Consider the following 21,842-nt stretch of genomic DNA (forward strand, 5'->3'; position numbering starts at 1 on the left):
GTCTATTTTTGCATGTTGCAACTACATCCACTGCATTATTTGTGGCCTGCCATGTTTGTCATACTTTTGCATTTTTGCTTTCCTGGATTTCCACACTCACGCCATGCTGTTTATATGCCAGTACAATGGTGCACATGTTTTGCATTAAATCAGAATAGCTGAACTTCATTTTGCTCTGGTTTTAAGCCCTGGACAGTGGCTTTCTTTTGCTTTTATCTGGTTTTGTCTCATGCATTATCTAAACAGCTAGGTTTCAAAGTGGTTTGAAGCCACTTTATTTCACCAGTACAGACAACCCCATCAAGCAGCAGACCATTACAACTGGAGTGCAACCACAAAAGGTCCATACTGACCTTGTGAAAATTTACAGCAGTTGCTTTTAAGAGTTTTCTTGCTTCCAATTGGTTTGGCTTATATATTTTTAAATCAGTGTTCTTTCTCAAACAATAAAAACAAAACTCTGTAGAGCCTACAAACACAGAAACATAGAATTGGAAGAGACCACAAAGGCCATCCAGTCCAACTCCCCTGCCATACAGGAACTCACAATCAAAGCATCCCAAACAGATGGCCATCCAAGCTCAAAGTGAGAGATGGTGTATACAGAAATTTTTTTAAAAAGATGAGAAATGGATTATGCCTAACTAATGCTTCTCTGGCACTTGCTCCATGTGGGCCTTATATTGAAATATTTCATTTTTATTATCTTTCCTAAATAATAGCTAGCTAATCTAGTAAAACATATAGTGGCCATTTGCTGTAAAGTTAAATAAAAAATCCTGAACAAGTAGAATTTATTAGTGCCTCTAATCTGCAAAAACATCCAAAATTCTGACTGAAAGAAACAAGAAGAGACAAATAAAGAAAGGTTTAAAGTTACTAAAGGCAACCAACAGAAAAAATATTCTGAGGTATTGTTCATGGCTCATTTACACTCTACAAAGACAACTTCTGAGATTTCTCTCATGCTTCATGAATATACTGTACACATGAAAGAGAGGGGAGATATATTAGCATTTCATTTCAGTGGCTGAATTTTATGACAAGAAGGTTTAGACTAAGAGTACATGTCTTAACACATTCACATCTCAGCTTTTTCAACGTTTACATTCCCCAAAAGGCAGGCATTTTGGACAAGGGATAAGGTAATATTTTAAATGGTTCAAGTTCTGCAAAAGCCAAAATTTTAGAAGTCAAATCTTAGAAATCAAATCACATACATGCAATAGATGAAACACTTCAAGCATTTAAGAAAAGAAGCAAGGAAAGGGGGAGATAGAAACAAAACCAGAATCATGTGTTCAACTATTCAATGACTAGAGCAGAAGGCTACAGAGGACTACTACAATAATCAATGCAAACAAAACCAAACAAGCTTCATTTATATACCGCTTCATACCGCCTAAGCAGTGTCTAAGCAGTTTACAACTGTAAGCTAATTTGCCCCCAACAATCTGGGTACTCATTTTAGCGATCTCAGAAGGATGCAAGCCTGAGTCAAGCTTGAGCCCTTTTGTTGGTCTTGAACTCGCAACCTTATGGTTTTGAGTGAGTGGCTGCAGTACAGGCATTTAACCACTGCGCCAGCACTGCACAGAAATAGAAAACAAAAGATCTGGGAACTCCAAGGATGTTCAAACCAAGCAAGGGCCAGGATGTGCTATGACAGTGATCCAAGACATTTTGGACTTCAGCTCCCAGAATTCCTGGCTGTTGGCCAAGCTGGCTGGGGCTTCTGGACACTGAAGTCCAAACCACCGAAAGGGTCTCAGTTTGGGAATCCCTGCTCTATGACAAATAGAGGAAAATGCTACAAGATCAAGTGACACATGGAATGAAGAACCATACAAAGATAAACCCCAAAGTCTATGGATTTCAATCTATGTTTATGGATTTCAATGGCTTTCCTGTGCATTCTGACATGATAATTATTGGCATGGTCCAGAATTTCAGAGTTATCAAATAGCATTTTATGCCCAGGATGGTTTATAACATGTTCTACTACTGCTGATTTTTCTGACTGATGCAGTCTGCAGTAAAAACATTGAAATTCTGGACCATGCCAACAACTATCAGGTCAGAATGCATAGGGAAGCCACTGAAATCCATAAAAACCTGGACAATTTCAACAGGAAAGAAAAAACGCTTAAAGAAAACTCAGGCCCGGTACAGACCGCCCAAAAAGGGCGGTCTGCCGGTGCCCTAGTTTGCTCCACAAGGAAGCTGCAGTGGACAAACCGTGCGGCTTCTTCACGGAGCAAAAAGAATCCAACCCGCAAAAAGCAGGTTCTTTTTGTGGTGCCATAATGACGCCGCAGTGCGCCAATGGCGTACTTGCGATGTCATTATGGTGCTGCAACGTGCAGATGCTAGGCATCCATTGGGTCATAATAGCGGCACCCATCTGTACAGGGCGCTGCGATTTTGACGTACGGAAGACGTGCTATGGCGTCAATCTGTACCGGGCCTCAGTCTGGCTACCAGTCCTTAAAAAGACCAAAATCAGGACCCAGCAAATGCAAATGAAAACCAGCCAGGGTGAGGGAGATTCCGATCAGACAATGGATCATTAAGTAAATAGACACCTTGTAGGTCAGGGGTCGGCAACCTATGGCCCGCGGGCTGGATCCGGCCCGCGGAGGCCTTTCTGCCAGCCCCCGCGCAGTCCTGCTGCCGATTGCCGCCGTTTCCGGGTGCCATTTTATTTTTCAAAATGGCGGCCGAAGTCTCGTGCGACCTTTCCCAGGACAGGAAAGGTCGCGCGAGACTTCACCGCCATTTTGAGAAACAAAATGGCATCGGAGGAGGAAGAGGAGGGCCGCGCGGCCTGGGGTGAAGGAGGCAAAGGATGAAGACCGGCGCCGCCCTCCCCTACCTCCCCGCGGGGCTCTGCGTGGCTCTGCGGGGCCCTGCGTGGCCCTCCCTGCCTCCCCGTGGGGCCATCCCCGCCTCCCCGCGGGGCTCTGCGTGGCTCCGCGGGGCCCTGCGCGGCCCTCCTTGCCTCCCCGCGGGGCTCCGTGGGGCCATCCCCGCCTCCCCGCGGGGCTCCGTGGGGCCATCCCCGCCTCCCCGCGGGGCTCTGCGCGGCTCCGCGGGGCCCTGCGCGGCCCTTCCCGCCTCCCCGCGGGGCTCCTTGGGGCCATCCCCGCCTCCCCGCGGGGCTCTGCGCGGCTCTGCGGGGCCCTTCGCGGCCCTCCCCGCCTCCCCACGGGGCCATCCCCGCCTCCCCGCGCGGCTCCGCGCGGCCCTCCCCGCACTGCCCACCTTCTCCTCTGTCTCCTCCGTCCTGGCCCCAGGCCGCGCGGCGCATGGAGGAGGGGGAGGAGAAGAAAGAAGAGGAGGAGGAAGAGGAGGGAGGAAGAGCAGGAGGAGGCAGCAGCAGGAGGAAGAGGAGATGGGGGCAGCAGGAGGAGGAAGAAGAGAGAGGAAGAGCAGGAGGAGGAAGAGGAGAGAGGAAGAGCAGGAGGAGGAAGAGGAGAGAGGAAGAGCAGGAGGAGGAAGAGGAGAGAGGAAGAGCAGGAGGAGGAAGAGGAGAGAGGAAGAGCAGGAGGAGGAAGAAGAGAGAGGAAGAGGAGATGGGGCAGCAGGAGGAGGAAGAGGAGAGAGGAAGAGCAGGAGGAGGAAGAGGAGAGAGGAAGAGCAGGAGGAGGAAGAAGAGAGAGGAAGAGCAGGAGGAGGAAGAAGAGAGAGGAAGAGGAGATGGGGGCAGCAGGAGGAGGAAGAGGAGAGAGGAAGAGCAGGAGGAGGAAGAGGAGAAGGTGGTGAGTGGCCAGAGGCCACATGGGCTTTTTTGTTTTATTTTGCATTCTTTTTAATTGCTAACAAGTCTCCCTTGCTTTGACAATGATAGTGTGGTGGTGATGGTGATGAGTCAGCTTGAGAAGCATGCAACTACTGTTTCAGAAGCTGAGAGAGTGTGACCTTGCAAAGTGTGTTTTGTGTGCTTTTAATGCTAACAAGTCTCCCTTGCTTTGACAATGATAGTGTGGTGATGATGATGATGATGATGATGATGATGATATTGATGATGACAATGATGATATAAGCCAGCTTGAGAGGCATGGAGGCACTGTTTCTGAAGCCAAGAGAGTGTCACCTTCCAAAGTGTGTTTTGTGTGCTTTTAATGCTAACAAGTCTCCCTTGCTTTGACAATGATAGTGTGGTGGTGATGATGATAAGTCAGCTTGAGAAGCATGCAACTACTGTTTCAGAAGCTGAGAGAGTGTGACCTTGCAAAGTGTGTTTTGTGTGCTTTTAATGCTAACAAGTCTCCCTTGCTTTGACAATGATAGTGTGGTGGTGGTGGTGGTGATGATGATGATGATGACAATGACAATGATATGAGTCAGCTTGAGAGGCATGCAGGCACTGTTTCTGAAGCCAAGAGAGTGTGACTTTCCAAAGTGCCTTTTCTGTGTGTTTTTGGTTCTTTAATGGTGATACTGTATTGATATCAGAAAGCCTCTGAGGCAAGGCCAATGTAAATTGCTGTGATTTTTACAAACCCATGCGCAGTGAAGAAAAACCAAAGTCCCTTGACCAAGTACACATTTCTGAGAAGTACACTTGGTCCAAGAACGGTGAAACCACCTTGACATGTTCAATATGCATAGCCATGTTAAACCATGCTAAGTGTTAAACCCAAGGGGTTTGGTTATGGAATAAGCCTCTGAAATATGCAAGAGGCCATGTTAAGTAAAGCCATGTGAAATGCACAACTGTGCTGTTGTGTGTGTTTTGGAATGCAGGTTGGGGGTGTTTGTCCAGAAAGGGACCGAGGAGGAGAGGGCGGGCACATGCCTCCTCCTCCTTGCAGGGCTTCGGTGGAGGCTCCGCCCCGGAGGGTGGCTCCGCCCCAGAGGGTGGCTCCACCCTGGTGGGTGAAAGCTCCGCCCCCAGCATGCAGCCCCGCCCCGGAGGGTGGAAGCTCCACCCCCCAGCTTCGGCCCCCCGACTTGTCTGAGGGACACTAACCCGGCCCCCGGCTCCAAAAGGTTGCCTACCCCTGTTGTAGGTCTTGCCATTCAACAAGATAACAATACACAGATTAACATGCAAATCACCTCCTCTCTATCAACAGTATAAATACCCCACCCATTTCCATTCCCTCAAGATGCCAGCCACAGGAATAAACTCTTCTACAACACAGCCTCAATGCCTGAAAAACCCACAAAAAACTATGGATGCCGGCCATGAAAGCCTTCAACTTCACATTAAAAAGGTAAAGGTAAAGGAAGTCCCTTGACATGAATGTCAAGTTGTAACTGACTGTAGGAGGTGGTGCTCATCTCCGTTACTACGCCAAGGAGCCAGCGTTGTCCAAGGACTGCTCTGGTGGTCATATGGCCAGCATGAGTGCACCGAATGCAGTTACCTTCCCACTGAAATGGTACCTATTTAGCTACTTGCATTTGCATGCTTTCAAAGTGCTAGGTTGGCAGAAGCTGGTACTAGTGACAAGGGCCCACCGCTGAGGCCTCAAATTGCCAACCTTCTGATCTTCTGATCATCAGAATTGGCATCTTAACCACTAAGCCAATCACTATGCTAAAACAGTATAAAAGTACATAAAACATAAAAAGTTGAAAGGCATAATTAGCGCATACACCCCATATAAAAGCCTCCCTTACAACAACGATAAAAGTCCAAGGATTCCATAAGATGGAGACATGACAGTTAAAGTGGCGTCAAACTGCTTTATTTCTGCAGGGTGGATACTACCCTAATGATTTTTTTCTACTATTGCCCTATTTCACAGTACTTCCATCAAATACACTTTTGTGGAAAAGCATCCAATTTCTTCCAATTATGAGTTAAACATAATTCATAAACCAATATATCTTTGTGTAATGAATCTGGATACTCAGTTTTGCCTTCCAGTCAAATAATTACATTTGTCATTTGAATAGATGAAGAGATGGAGTATCATGCCATTAGTAGCAGCTGAATGTGTAAAATTAAGCTTCTGCATGCACAGAATGCAGAACTCTGATCTGGGCAACAAAGACACGTGCACATCATTTTAGAAAACACCTTATAAAATATAACATGGCAATCCTAAGGGAAGTAATATTTCTCTTATAAAATATCTGAAATGACACGTGGCCATTCTTACAGACACTCTTGGATCTAACCTCAATGGCAGCCAGGGCAAAAGCAATAACCTGCACTATTACAAACATGCATGAAAAATGGGATTTCAGAAAGGGGAAGCAGTTAAAAGGTAGGACAACAGGATTAAAATTTTATTGGCAAAGTATTAAGACAAGTTAACTAAACAAAAGTATCCACAATATTAAGATTGTAAGGTAATACAGGCCCGATTTAAACGGGCCTTTGCGCCACCTCCGTCACATGCTAGGGGTTGGCCAAGGACGCAGCGTCCATACCGACCTCACCCCTAGCACGTGACGGGGGCACCAAAATGGCGGCGCCCTGTACACATGGGCGCCGCCATTTTGACGTAACGGCCGCGTCGCATCCAAACGCTGCGGCCTTTACGTCTTGGCACTGCTGAAGGGCGCTTCTGGCGCCCTTTCAGCGGTGTCAACAGGAGCTCCGTTTCGGAGCTCCTTTTGCCGCGCGTATCACTGGTGCGGTCTTTAAATGACCACACCAGCAATACAGAGAGAAAGGGGCCAAGTGGCCCCTTTCCCAGCCTCTGTCGGGGTGTCCTTGGGGCATGAAGCCCCAAGGACACCCCTTTCTAGGCCACAGGGAAGCAGCGTTTTGCCGCTTCCCTGAGGACTGGAAAAGCAGCAGATCAGGGCCTCTGGGGCTGCTGCTGTGGCCACTGAGGTCCCAATCCGTCAGGGAAAGGGGCGGGTGCAGGCGGTCTGTATCCTGCCACAGTGGACCCTTGTTATATGCTGGGGTTTTGTTCCAAGATCCCTCATGTATAACAAAATCTGTGTATGCTCAAGTCCCATTAAATATGACATAGCAAAATGGTGTCCCTCATAAAAAATGGAAAATCAAGGTTTGATATTTGAAATTTATACTTTTTTGAACATTTTCAAACCATGGATGCTTGAATCCATATATAAAAAACTTGTGTATAAGAAGGACTGACTGTACTATGTTCAATAGCCCAGGACATAGCTAAAAGCAGAGGTGATTTATTTTCAACAGCTTCTAACAAAACATGAAAGTACAGTATATAACCTATTTTGATCTTAACTACAAGCCTGTAAATCATATACTCCTACAACAATGTCAACCTGCTGTGAGCTTCACATCAATTATCTTATGTGCAATCTGAAAGGAAGTACTTTGTGAAGCACAGCAAAACTTCAGAATTTGACCTTTTCTGTTCTAATGGTATTGCATATCCTATGTTAGAAGAGTTAAAATCTTACATTACCATCATTTTCTATAGAATCTTTTTATGACTGACCCAGCTGATGTCATAAAAATTGTGTGGCCGAGCTGCCTTATGGTCACTACTCTAAATCAAGCTGCCACTATTAGGCACAAGTTTCAAATTGAATGTTTCATTCAAGTATGGTATTAGAAAGCCCAATTGTTTCTTCATTCCAATTTTGGCTCAAAATAGCCTTAATAATATAAAAGTCCATTATTTGCCTTATATTGAACAGCTGCACTGTCCTTACATCGTGGGACAAATTAAGCAACTTTCCAGACAATTCACTGACAAAAATATGTACCCCTTCTGGGCATTACTGAAATGGCTATGTGAAATATTTCCTTTTAACAAGAACATATTTGGCTTGCCTCTGTTATTTATTTATTTATTTATTACATTTGTATGCCACCTTTCTCCCAGAAGGAACTCAAGGCAGCTCACAGATGAAAACATTTTAAAAATTACAATAAAATTTAAAATTGTCAAGATCATCTAAAACATTATAAAATTACATGAAAAGATACAAAAGTTAAAAGGCTTAACTAAAACACAAATAGTCCGTGAAAACTACTGTGGCATGATTATATGTTGAATTCCTGTTTAAATAAAAACGTCTTAGCTTGCCGACAAAAGGCAAACAGGCACGGGCCAGCCTAGCCTCCCATGGAAGGGAATCCCAAAGGTTGGGAGCAGCCACTGTGAAGACTCTCTCTCATGTCCTCACCAAGAGAGCCTGTGATGATCGAGCGACCAAGAGTAAGCCTTCCTCCGAAAATCTTAGTGTTCTAGAAGGTTCTGTTACCACTAAGTACTCTTAAAGTGAACATTAAAACTATCATATGTTCTGAAGACAGAACAGATAGAACAGATCCATGCTGATTATTTATGATGAAAATTAGGAAGCATCGATGTTGACCTTCCACTAAATTCAGTGGTTTCTAAACATTGTAAAATATCTCATCTGTATAGGAAATCTTTTAATACAGTATTACTCTTCCAGACAAAGCACCAAGAAATGGAGTATTGGCACACTGTTACAGTCTGCTGGTGCTGCGTGGCATTAAGGCAAAGGAAGAATTTTTCCCCTCCTAGACAACTTCAGTCTTGTGACAACTGTAAAAAACCCTTAACAGCTGGATGCTGCTATCATTTATGCAGTACATTTACTGAAAACATTTATTATAATAATTTGGCTCTCAAACTGAATTTGGCCTCAGCTCTAATTCAAAAGCATTCACTATGAAAAGAATACTATTTGGAAAGAATCAGGTCAAAATAACATAAAACCTTGACTAGGAAGTCACAGGGACGTAGCTAAGGGGGGGGGGGGGGTTGGGGGGTCCAGACCCCCCCCCCCATCAAGAATGGGGATGTTCAAGCTCCTTCCTCCCCCTCCTCCTCCCCTCCATCAAAAGCACGGACTTGGATGGAGAGGGAAAGGGGGAAAAAAGTCTCAGGGAGCAGGGAGGCTCAGAGAGAGAGAGAGGGAGGGAGGGACGTAACCTTGAAGCGGGGGCAGTGCCTGTTCAAGCTCCTTCCTCCTGCTTCCTCGGAGCGGACTCAGGAGAGAGAGAGGGAGGGGAGAGGGCTGGTCTCCCTCCCGGCATCATCTTTGCCCCTCTTTCCCTCTCCCTCCTCCTCTGTGCTTTTGCCAGAAAAAGGTATCCGTTCGGGAGAGGAGGAGGAGGAGGAAGAAGAAGAGGGAAGGAAGACACACAGAAAAAAGGAAGGAAAAACGAGGGGAGGGAAGGAGAACTAAAGGAAGGAAGAGAAAGGAAAGAAAGAATGAAGGAAGAAAGGAAGAAAAAGGAAGGAAGGGAGAAGGAAGGCTCTAAAAGGAAATATCAAAGAAAGAAAAGGTGACTTCTAATAACAATAATCAACTACAGGTTGAATCTCCCTTATCCAAAATGCTGAGGACTAGATGTATTTTGGAGTTTTTCAGAGTTTGGTATGTTTATATATGTATAATGGTATATATTGAAGCTACTTGAGTCCAACCATTAAACCCATTCACGTTTCATAAGCTCATCCTCAAGTAGCTCCTTTTTTGCCCTCCTCTGAGTGTCTCAGAATATGAACACAGTGTCTCTGAGCATGAACAGAGTGGCTGCCACGTATTGCTTGAGCAGGTGCACTTTGCTTTATCAACCTGAATTTATCTGATGTGAACAGCTTGAGAGGAAAGACTCCATTTGCATCTGCACTAAAGAAATAATGCAGTTTGATGCCACTTTAACTGCCCTTGGCTCCATGCTGTGGAATGCTGGGATTTGAAGTTTGTTGTGGCACCTGACAGAGATGGCTAAACAGCTCCTCAAAACTACAAATCCCAAGATTCCATAGCACAGAGCTATAATGGAAGTTAAAGTGGTCTCAACCATAAAAACCAAACTGCCTTGGGTCCTTTTCTGGAGGAAAAGGTAGCACAGAAATGAAATAAATGATGAAATGATGATGAGATCAGGGAATTGCACTTCAGTTTCTTGTGGCTGGCAGAGATGGCTAAATAGCTCCCAAAACTACAAATCCCAGGATCCCATAGCATGGAGCCAGGGCAGTTAACGTGTTATCAAACTGCACTATTTCTGCAGTGTGGATGCAGCCTTGGAGCTCTTTTGTTGATGCTACTTGCAAGTTGGTTCTGACTCATGGCAACCCTAAGGCAAACCTATCATGGGGTTTTCCTGGCAAATTTTTCCACAGGGTGTTTCTCTGGGGCTGAGAGAGTGTGACCTGCTCATGGTCGCCCAGTGGGACCTCTACCCATGAGTTAAACCCACTCCCCACCCCTCTCCATTTTCTTTCTGGAAGGGGCCTTGCTTATGTTGAAGGGAAGGCCGCCAAGCCTCTGAACCTCAGAATTATTGTTTCAATGCTCAGTCTTAGAAGCAGTGAGTGCCTGAGCATGCACAGAGTGTCTTTCACTCCTTCTCGCCTCTCTCTTAGCCAAAGACCCCCTCCTCATTTCACCACCCTCTTGATGCATGGGTTTGGCTGATTTTAACCTCTGGAATTTTATATTTGTATTTTATATTTGTAATTTTTAAATGTATTTTTATGATTTTCATTGTTGTTTTAATGTGTTTTCTATGTGTTGTTAGCCGCCTTGGGTCCCACTTTGGCAGAAAGGCAGGATAAAAATAAATAAATAAATAAATAAATAAATAAATAAATAAATAAATTAAATTAAATTAAATTAAATATGTGGGCTACCAAAACCTGGATGGGAAAAGCAACCCGTGACTGGGAGGAAGTCCACTTCCAGACTGGAAAAACAGATATCTATATCTATATCTGTATCTATGTATAAATGTTAAACAGTGTATGGTGTGCTAGCAACCACAGAGGCTTCCAGGAAATCCTTCTCCTCTTTTTATAACAAAATAATAATAATAATAATAATTTTGGAATTGGGGAGGATGGATGGGAGGACCACAAAACAATGACTCTGGGCCACAAATGGCCCATAGCTGCCCTATTTAATCTTCCTGCTCAATAGTGGTTTGATCACTGGAGTACTATGACTCTGGAGTCCAGGGTTTGATTCCCAACTGGACCATACAAAGCCACTGGGTGATCTTTTGCAAGCCACAAATGCACTTGAGGAAGTAGACTGAAGTCTAGGAAAGCTCATGCTCCAATTTCTTTCTTTCGGTGAGTCTCAAAAGTGCTGCAAGATCTCTCTACTTATTATTATTATTATTATTATTATTATTATTATTATTGGATCTAAATGCATCTGAGGAAAATGCTAGGAAGCCTGACATCTAGGAAAACTCATGCTGCCAATGTGTTTCTTTCAGTTAGTCTCAAAGGGGCTACAAGATCTCTGAAGAAGTAGACTGTCTTCAAAAGCTCATGCCGTCAATTTCTTTCTTTCAGTGAGTCCCAAAGGTGCTGCAAGATCAATCTCTACATATTATTATTATTATTGCATCTAAATGCATCTGAGGAAGTAGATTGAAGTCTTGGGGGTTGTTCCCACTTAAGATTTGAAACGATTTAAAATACAACGTTTTTAATAAAATCGATTCAAAATAACACTGTTCTTATCCCGCTATCCGAATCGCTTTGTTCATCGTTCCCATCTGGTTATTTAAATCGAAGTTTTTACCTGCAAGTGTTCCTACTTGGCATGAAATCGGTGTTTAAATAAAGCGATTCTTCTCCTCCATACCTTATTTGGAGCTGTCAATCAATAGTACGTCAGAATGACGTAACGTTAATCCGGAATATTTGGAAGCGATTTATCTTTTGGCATCGTTTCCATTTCATTGACTGTTTGTGAATTTAGCGAATTTAGGAAAGCGAATTTAGGAAACCCAAGCTCTTTCCAGAGGAACTATGGGATAGGTTTTGCATGACAGCATCCCCTCTTCATGTCTCCCAAAAGACAGCCAGGGAGAATCCCTTCAGAGAGCACAGAGATCAATGGGGGAGGCTTCTGGCAAAGTGAATTTAAGAAACCCAAGTTCTTTCCAGAGGAACTATGGGATAGGTTTTCCATGACAGCATCCCCTCTTCATGTCTCCCAAAAGACAGCCAGGGAGAATCCCTTCAGAGAGCACAGAGATCAATGGGGGAGGCTTCTGGCAAAGTGAATTTAAGAAACCCAAGCTCTTTCCAGAGGAACTATGGGATAGGTTTTCCATGACAGCATCCCCTCTTCATGTCTCCCAAAAGACAGCCAGGGAGAATCCCTTCAGAGAGCACAGAGATCAATGGGGGAGGCTTCTGGCAAAGCGAATTTAAGAAACCCAAGCTCTTTCCAGAGGAACTATGGGATAGGTTTTCCATGACAGCATCCCCTCTTCATGTCTCCCAAAAGACAGCCAGGGAGAATCCCTTCAGAGAGCACAGAGATCAATGAAGGAGGCTGCTGGAAAAGCAGGGAGGGAGCACTCTTCCCAAAGATTCTCTTTCCAGGGTTGGAGGAGAAGGCAGATTCCGTTTGAGAAAGGGAGGGAGAAAGGCTCTATCCCCCCCCCCCCCCATTGATCAGAGCCCTTCCTTGCCTGGGCGAGATCAGATGCCTCCTCGCGAGGAGCTTTCCCTTCCCTGCCTGGGTGAGATCAGATGCCTCCTCGCGAGGAGCCTTCCCTTCCCTGTCTGGGCGAGATCAGAGGCAGGGAATGCCTCTTGGAGAGGAGCCTTCCCTTCCTGCCTCTCCTCCGTTAGAAATGGGCTCTCCCCACACAGAGGGGTGAGGGAAGCAAACACAGATGGGGACAGAAAGGGCAACTCCCCCAAGGCCAGCCCCATCGCAGTCCGCTCCTCCCATCCATCTAACACGATTCAAAGGCTGTCGTTCCTATTTAAATACTCCGGTTCCTAACTCGAATCAATGGAAAAACGTAGGTCAGACCCTAGTGTTTTTTTAACACGCGTTAAATGAGGAAAGCTCGATTTAAATTTCTATCCCGCTCTACGATTCGATTTGTAGTGGGGACGATTGCGGGTTGCTCTAGAACCGTTCTAGGTTTAAATCAGATCCTAATAGGAACGCCACTCCTTGGATTCGATTCAGAACGCGGGGTTTCACCTAGTGGGAACAACCCCTAGGTGTGGCTGCAGTTTCTCTCTCTCCCTCTTTTGCTCTATTTGGCGTACTCTCTCTCCCTTTCCCTTCCCTGCCCCCCTCCACATGCAGGTTGCCCTCCAGAGAGCAGAGGACAAGGCACGACCCCCCCCCCCAAAAGGGACCATGCCCTGGTTGCTGCTCCTGCTTCAGCCAGAGCTCCCCGCGCATTTGGGGTTTGGGGAAGGTGCCAGGGCAGCGGGAGCCCTGAGAGGCGGATGCCAGGGAGCAAGTCTTCTTTTCTCTTTTTCCTCCCCTTCCCTTCATTCCAAGGACAAACTTCCCCGCCCCGGGTTGTTTTATTGTTCCTTCCTGCAAAAGACAGCTCTCTTGCCTCTCCTTTCCCCTGAATGAACCTGAGGAGCCTTTGGCAAGGGCACGGAAGTGGAGCAGCCCCCTCCCCTTCTTCTCCTCTTCCCCCTTCCTGAGGTAAAGGCTCGACCCTCTTTCTGTGTGTGTGGGGGGGGGAGGGGCTTTCAGCCCTTCAAAATGGTGGCACTTAGTCTCGACCCCCCCCCTTCTCAAAATCCTGGCTACATCCCTGGAAGTCAACTGACATTATTAATACACTTATGTTTCTTCTCACTAGATTTGCTACAGTAGTGCCACATCGTATTCTATTTCCTCCTGTGGAACTTGCCCACTGCTTTCTAGGTACTAATCTATTTTAAAATATGCAAAACTGAAATTATCTTACCTAACACTAAATGTCTTTATCACTGCAAAAGCCAACAGAAAACCCTTCTGTACTTTGCCACTGCAAAGAGAAGCACATTATTTAAAAACATTTTAATATTGCTTTTCATTTTAAAAACTAGATTACACGCCCCTCCATATTCGCTAGGGTTAGGGGCACAAGACCCCCATGAATAAAACTGCAAATAACAAAAACACCATGATTTTACCTGAGAGGACACCTCTCTGGGAATCTCTAGGTCTTTCAGTGCAACTTTTAAAGTTGATCATAGAGTTGCACTGGAGGACCTAGATATTCCTAGAGAGAACATATTAATCAAATCTGTGAATAATCAAATCCACAAATATCAAAGCCACAAATAAGGAGGGATGAGTGTAGTATAAAAATGAGATACTGCATCAACTTATAAAAATAATACAATAATGATAAAACAAAAATAAAACAATAAAATATGTCATTTAAAAAGGGTAGCTGATATAATTAACTATTGTGACTAAATGATGAAAAAAAATTCAGATTACATCCTCCATTAGTTTACTCACAAAAGTAGTTAAAGTCTTATTTACTATTTCTAACAATCTATTTCCTAAATTATTTTAATTTAATCCAGAGGTAGAGTATAATTCACAAAGACCCATGCCAAAATGAATCCATAAATTTTAAAGAAGCCACAAACTCCCACTCTACTTATATTGAAACACAGTAACATGGCTATCCCTTTTTAAATTTCCCAGTTTTACTATGCACATAACTGTGTAAGACAGTATGTTTTACCATGTTTCATGCCTCTATTCAATTGCCTAACCAACCATTTTTACTAGGAGACCCACATACAATCATAAAGATGAGTGTTATCAGAAACAAATAAGGGATGGGGTATTTTTCTTACATTTTTATTTAATCTCTACAAACATCTGTGCACTTCCCTCAAGTCTTATTCACATTCCAGCAGACAAACAATTTTACATGGGAATACTTGTCAAGTGCTTTAAAAGCTGTGCAAGAGAAAAATGTCATAGTATAATTAGATTTTGTTGTATTCATTGTGCCAATTTTCCAATAACATTAAATTTATTCAACTACAGTTTCCAAAATTTTACAGCGATTCTTCATTCCATTAAGGTAGCAAAGATGTGTGTCATACTGAGGTACTGTATACTCACATTAATATGTATCACATATGAAAGTCAACTTAATGACTATATAGGAGTCAAATGTATATACTATTTCAAAAATTTATGCATTTTGAAGAGGGAAACTATATGAGAACATGGCACAATACAGAAAGACTGCAGATGTATTTTGCATAGCTCTCTATCAAATATTCTAAAATATTCTTTAAAAACTCTTTTCAAGTGTGCTTAATGATGAAATTCTAACATCTATATACTTTCTAAGCAAGAGTCACGCCACAGAGAACAAGACTTTAATAAAATATTTGCATTCCACATACATCAAAATTTGGTCCTGGTATTTCTGCTTAAAATAGCCACAAAAGGTAATCTGGGAAAGATTTCTCTGCCTCAAACACTGTACTGCAGTTGCCACTCGTGACAAAATCCAATGTTGATATGAAACCATAACTAGAGGGAAGGGATCTAGATCAGTGTTAGAACTGCAAGCTAAAGGTTTCAAGTTCAATCCCTGGTATGCAGGTAGGACTGGAAGTCTCCTACTGGAAAGCCTACAGCTGCTGTTAGTCAGTGTACACAATACTCAGTTAAATGGAATTATAATCTACTTCATTTACATAGCTGTTTTAGGAGTGAAAGATACTACAAAATGAAAAGGCAGGGAAGGAAGCTCTGTAACAGCAGTTTGTTTTGCTTTTAGGACCAGGGCCAATACATTAGACATGGTTCACTTCCATAAAATTATCTGAAAGCTGAGAAAGGAGGTATGTGTGAAGTCTTACATACTGGTGGGCAGGGAGAGACAGGTGGCATATAGGAATTTTAAAAAATACAGGTGGGGAAAATGCCAAAAGTGTATAAAATTATGAATGGAGGAAGTGGACAAGAAAAATTCTTCACAGTGTCACAATACTAGAAACCAGAGTAATGCAATTAAGTTGAGTGGTGGGAGATTCAGGAGAGACAAACAAAAATATTTCAACCAATTAAGCTCAGCATCTTGGTTAACGCTTCTTCAAGATGTTGTGATAGTCAACCGCCTAGGTCCAAAACACACTGCAAAAATAATCTGGTTTGAGACTACTTTAACTGCCCTGGCTCAATGCAAGGGAATCCTGGGAATTGTAGTTTATTGTGGCACCAGAGCGCTCTGACAAAGTTAAATGTCTAACAAAACTACCCAGAATTCCTTAGTATTGAACCAGGGCACTGGATTATTTCTGCCGTGTGTTTTGGACTTTAGGCAGCTTTTAAAGGGGAACAGACACATTCACAGAGGGGACGAATATCAAGGGAAACTAACTAAATAAATAATAATAAATAAAACTTTTATTTGTATCCCACTTTTCTGTGACAAGACAATCAAAGCGGCTCACAACACATTAAAATCCACATTTACAACATTGTGTCCCAAATTCCACCCTCCTTTAAAACAGGATTAAACATGTTACAATTAAAATATCTATTAAAAACACAATTAAAAAAATATAAAGAGGACAGAGCGGTGGGCTAAGAGTTATATCCTATCTCTGAGATTAAAGCAGTCTTGTTTATAAACAGTTGTTGGGGCTAGACAACAGGAGATAGTTACTCCCTCATGTCCTGCCTGTGAACTTCTCAAAAGTATATGGTGGGAACAGGATAATGAAGTAGAAGCACCTTTCATCTCATCCAGAAGGACTGTGCTTATAATTTAATACCATGCTGGATATCAGTATCCTAAGTCCAAAACACACTGCAAAAATAATGCAGTTTGAAACGGCTTTAACTGCCCTGGCTCAGTGCTAGGGAATTCTGGGAACTGTAGTTTTGCGAGACATTTAGCCTTCTCTGTCAGAGAGCTCTGGTGTCACAATAAACTACAATTCCCAGGAGTCCCTAGGACTGAGCCAGGGCAATTAAAGCCGTCTCAAACTGCATTATTTCTGCATTGTGTTTTGGACCTTGGTTTAATTAGAAAATAACATTTTAGCATCTCTGTTCAAATGCTAGAGCAATGTCACCTAAAATTATTTACAGCTCAGGAAAGAATCTTGGCATGCCAGTTTTAAAATGTCTAAGATAGCTCTTCATACTAACTATGCCAGCACAACACTAAATATGTGATACTGCACTATTATCACAGTGTAAGTATTTCAGATGGAAGTGTTAGGTGATGTTAGTTTATAGATGCTGCGTAATATTCAAGCATGGATGTGGAACAAATATATAGTATCCCACAGTGGTATATTCTGTAAGCCTGTGTATAGTAAGTGCCACAGTCTTGGAATCTGACAAAGAAAGAAAGGCCAGTTCTCCATGCATTATGGGACTGTACGTGGGATAAAGGAATTCATAACAGACAGTGCGTATCTATTCTTCCACAGAATGTTCTCTCTCAAATAGTTTGAATTACTGGATTCTAAAAGGGGAAAAAAGCCAGTAAAGAAAATATCTGATTTAATTTTTACTTTTTAATCCTAATAAAGGTGGGAAAAACACAACTAAAAAAACTATTTTTTTTTTACCTGATGCACTACTTTTTACCTGAAAGAACACCTCTCTGGGAATTGCTAGGTGATCCAGCTGACACTGACCACAGAATCAAGCTGGAGGACCCATAAATGCCTAGAGAAGTGTTTTCTCTAGAATCTCTAGGTCCTCCAGGGTGATTCTTTGACCAGTTTCTGGCAGAGTTGTGCTGCAGGACCTAGAGATTGCTAGAAAGAACATATTAATCTATTCCGTGAATAATCAAATCAGCAAAATTCAAAGCACCAAATACTGAAGGCCAGCTGTATCTGAAAATGCATTTGTTTCAAATGTATGAAGCATCTACCTATTTAAACCATAAAGCAACAAGACAAAATAATTTGTTTTGGTCATACCTACTCGTAGGAGGAATCAATATGCCTCATCTTTTTCAGCAATCTGGAATCTGAAAACCTGTTTTTAATTTATATTATTTAAAAGCATTGTTGCTTTCATATATAGTTAGAAAATAGATAAAACAGACTTATGGAAATATACTAGAACTAATGTTCTATAAGGATTTAACTTTCTGAAACAGCCTTATACCATACATAAATGTGAAGGTGAATGCATTTTTCAAGTGTTTTAGGCCCTGAGGTTGCTGTAATACAATGAATATATGTACTATCTGTTCTTTAGTTAAAAGATGCACACTGAGATAGGGCTAATTTGAACATATTTACTCTGATGGTAGACCAGAGTAATTATAAAATTTCTATAATTTCTATAGAATTTATAATTTCTATAGAAATTAAAGAATTTAATATATTTCTTGCAGTTCTTGTCATACTGGCGTACAGGTTGAGTCTCCCTTATCAAAAAGGCTTGGGATAAGAAGTGATTTGGATTTTGGATTTTTTATTTTATTTTGGAATATTTTTGGAATATTTGCATGTTTTGTGTAATTTTATACTGTTTTTAGTTAGATGATTTTAATTGTTTAAGTTTTTATCGTAAAGCTTTTAAATGATTTTATCTGTGAGCCACCTTGGGTCCCTTTTTGGGAGAGAGGCGGCATAGAAATAAAATAAAACAAAACAAACAAACATTAAATTCATTTATATTTTGTATACACATTATCTACATAGCTTGAAGGTAATTTTATATATAATATTTTTTTAAAATTTTGTGCGTGAAACAAAATTTGTAGTCACTGAACCATCAGAGACATCAAAGGTGTCACTATCTTAGCTACCCATGCGGACAATTTTGGATTTCGGAGTATTTCAGACTTCAGAATTCTGGATAAGGGGGAACGCGGTCTGTATAAGCCTGCAGGAAGAATGTCTCTTAGCTTTAGTTTTTTAATACAATAACTGAATTTGAGGAACTCTGCCAAAACTTTAATGCAGCAATACTTTATACTATTTCATACATTACTGCTATCAATATGGCAACCATATGTTGTGTATTTGTTATTGGAAGCTGTTAGGTTTTTTTTAAAAAAATACAAGAAAGCAGCTCCAAAAAGCTTCCTCATCTATTTCCCTTGTCAACAACCATATCTGTTTATGAACAAGCATAAGAGTATTAAGTTCTATTTTTCTAGATATATTCAATACACTGCTGGGTAGAAATGTCCCTGAAGGGTTTACAACACAACACTTCACTTCCTCCACAGTAAAGGAAAGATTGTAATAGTTGGTACCAGGAGTATGGAGTTTTGCTACACCTGCAGAGATAACATAGGAAAATGACATTTATATAGGATGCAGGAAACTGTAAAAATTTCCTACAGAATACTGGCTTTCTTCTCCTTTAATACATATGCTCAATCCAAGATAGCATTAAACAAGCAAAATCCCTCGTTATTTTGAATTGCTGGAAAGAAGCAAAATCCCTTGTTATGCTGAATTGCTGGAAAGAAATGTGTTGTTAAGTATTGTTTAGTATAGACCCACACAAACTTTACAGTGCTTTATAAATAAAGGTTAATAATAATAATAATAATAATAATAACAATAATAATAACAACTCTCTCCGTTATTCTTCAAGACTCAAACTCTTGCTGGGAATTAATTTTTAAGTCAACTATTTATAGGCTTCTTGATGAATGGGGCCTATTGTCTGGGACTCAAAAGTTGAGGCTGTTTTCCCTTATGCAAATTATAACAACAACCACCTCTCACACAGAGACAAATGCATCTGACGAAGTAGAGCTCATGCCGCCAACTTCTTTCTTTCAGTGAGTCTCAAAGGTACTACAAGTTCTCTCTATGTACCAATTCTACAGACTAACACAGCTGTATCTTTGGAGACAACAAAAGCCAGCAACTGAAATTATCAATGGATAGAAACACTGCAAGCCACACAGATCTCTATACCTGGATACCAAGATACAGTAACTACAGATAAAACACACTTTCATTCACACATGCAAACACACAAACGTTGTCACTAATCTCCCTCCTTGTGAAATTTGCCTAGGAAGTCTCCCTGCGCTTTCTTGTGTCAGGGAGCAGCTCAGGATGCTGGGAGAGGAGGAGGAAGCAGCCTTTGGATGCTGTCTCCATTTACTTCTCCACAAGCCATGCTGGGAAGGAGCTGTGGAGCCAACCATCCATACACAGTGGTCTTATCATGGGGGAGTAAGGGGATCATGTCATTTTTATTTATCTATGTTTTATATTTGTTACTCGTGTATTTTATGGTTGTAACCCACCTTGATCCTTCTGGGAGAGGCGGGCTATAAATAAATGTATTATTATTATTATTATTATGAGAGAGGGAGTGACACTCTCATGTCCTCATTCCCCACAAATGAGTCTGTCCCCCAAGAGTCCCTGCATGTCAGGTGCCCAGGGGCATCGCTTCAGGGTGACTGGAGGTCCTATTTTCCAGGACACATGTCCTCCATCACAGCCAGGAGGTGTTCCAAAATGTCCTCCACTTTGAGCACAACTATGAAGCACGAGTTCATTACATTTTTTCTATGAGTGTTTTACACTTTTATTTGGGGATCTGGTGGCGCAGTGATTAAATGCCTGTATTGCAGCCACTCACTCACAAACCACAAGGTTGTGAGTTCAATACTAGCCAGGGGCTCAGGGTGGACTCAGGCCTGCATCCTTCCCAGGTGGTTATAATGAGTACCCAGCTTGTTGTGGGCAATCAGCTTACAGCTGTAAGCAGCTTAGAGACTGCTTAGGTGGTACGAAGCGGTATATAAATGAAGCTGTTTGTTTTGTGGCTCGGCTGTGCTCCATGCTGCGGTGCCTTGTCTTCTCTTGCAGTCAGGACACACATGTCTCTTCCCTGGCCAGTTCCTGAGAGGAAAATGACACACGCTCCCAGACACACAGAGACACACACAGGGACAGGGACGGGGAGGGAGAGGCCACTTCCCTGCCAACCCACTCAGCCTCAGGAGAGGAAACCCAACAACGCCGCCTCCCTCCCTCCCTCCCTCTCTCTCTCTCTCTCTCTCACACACACACACATATATATATACACACTCACACACACCCAGCCCCCCTCCTTCCCCTGTTGTGTCCCCTGCCCTCCCCCTCCCTTTTTCTGGCCCAGCCCTGGAAAGGAAGCCATGCCCACTTCCCAGACAGTGTGGTGACCCCCGAGTCCTCCTTTTCCCGGACACGCCCTCCCCTTTCTGCCCATTGCCAACCTGCCCTCCATTTTGAGCAGGAGCGAGCAGTAGCCCCTCCGTGGGCCTTTGACGTGGCCCCTGTCCTCCATGCCTGTCCTCCTTAACCAACAGCCAGAGCAACAGGAGCCACACCTACCTGTCTTCTCGGGGTCATAGCCCACCACTATGAAATAGTCCGCCAGCCTGGCAGCCATGGCTTCTGAGAGCCCTCCGGGGCCCCTGCCAGCGCTCGCCCCCAAGCCTCAGCCGCCCCCGAGGAGAGATCAGCATCCTCCCCTCGCTCCCTCCTCCACAAGAACAAGCAACAGCACTTCAGCCATGTTGGGCGCCCGGGGCCTTACTGCGCCTGCGCGCTCCTCCTCCCCCGCCCCCTCCCCTTCTGCCGTTATCTAGCGTTCTGGGCGCGCGAGAGATGGAAGAGGCGCGCGCCCGCGGTCGCGCCCAACGGTCAACTGGGTCCAGAGCGGAGCGCGCGCATGGAAAGCGCTCCCCTGTATTTCCTCTCCTCCTCTCTCTTCCCTCACAGAGGAAGGCCTTGTGTCTGAGGGGCGGGCAATGGCGGGGGGGCAAGGAAGATCCGTCGCCATCCTCTTCGACCAAGCGCCTCCTTTCCAATTTGGGAAGCTCAATCCAAGCGGCGGTTTTGGATGTACACTCCTCCCTCCGTATTTGCGGCTTTGACTTTTGTGGCTTTGATTATTCACGGGTTTCATCGATAGGATCTCTCTAGGAATCTCTAGGTCCTCCTCAGCACCACTCTATGGTCAACCTTTAGCCAAAAAGCCAACATGCAGGAAATAGCTGTGTTGGCCATTGAACAAACACAAACAAAAACTCACCAAACAGTGATACCTTTTATTGGCCAACCCAAATGCGCAATACGCTTGTCCCTTCATATGCAGTAGGCTTATGGGCACACAAGACCCCCGCGAACATGGAAGAACCACAA

At 43.4% G+C, this 21,842-nt stretch overlaps 1 protein-coding gene across 9 annotated transcripts in view; it reads right to left on the bottom strand.

Moving 5' to 3' along the window:
- Positions 1 to 21,211, bottom strand: part of SBF2 (SET binding factor 2) — a 341,214-nt gene extending 320,003 nt beyond the window's left edge. For all 9 annotated transcript variants that reach the window (XR_016280926.1, XM_089521164.1, XM_089521169.1 and 6 more), the window contains exon 1: positions 21,030 to 21,211. Coding sequence is in view for 8 of the 9 variants with exons in the window: in XM_089521164.1 (XP_089377290.1) it covers positions 21,030 to 21,087 (58 nt within the window). In the remaining variant the exon portion in view is untranslated. The remainder of the gene's footprint in view (positions 1 to 21,029) is intronic.
- Positions 21,212 to 21,842: the final 631 nt, after the last annotated feature.

Source organism: Sceloporus occidentalis, unplaced genomic scaffold, assembly GCF_023333645.1.
Source record: "Sceloporus occidentalis isolate IW3139 unplaced genomic scaffold, rSceOcc1.0.p SCAF_4, whole genome shotgun sequence".
NCBI classification, from domain to species: domain Eukaryota; kingdom Metazoa; phylum Chordata; class Lepidosauria; order Squamata; family Phrynosomatidae; genus Sceloporus; species Sceloporus occidentalis.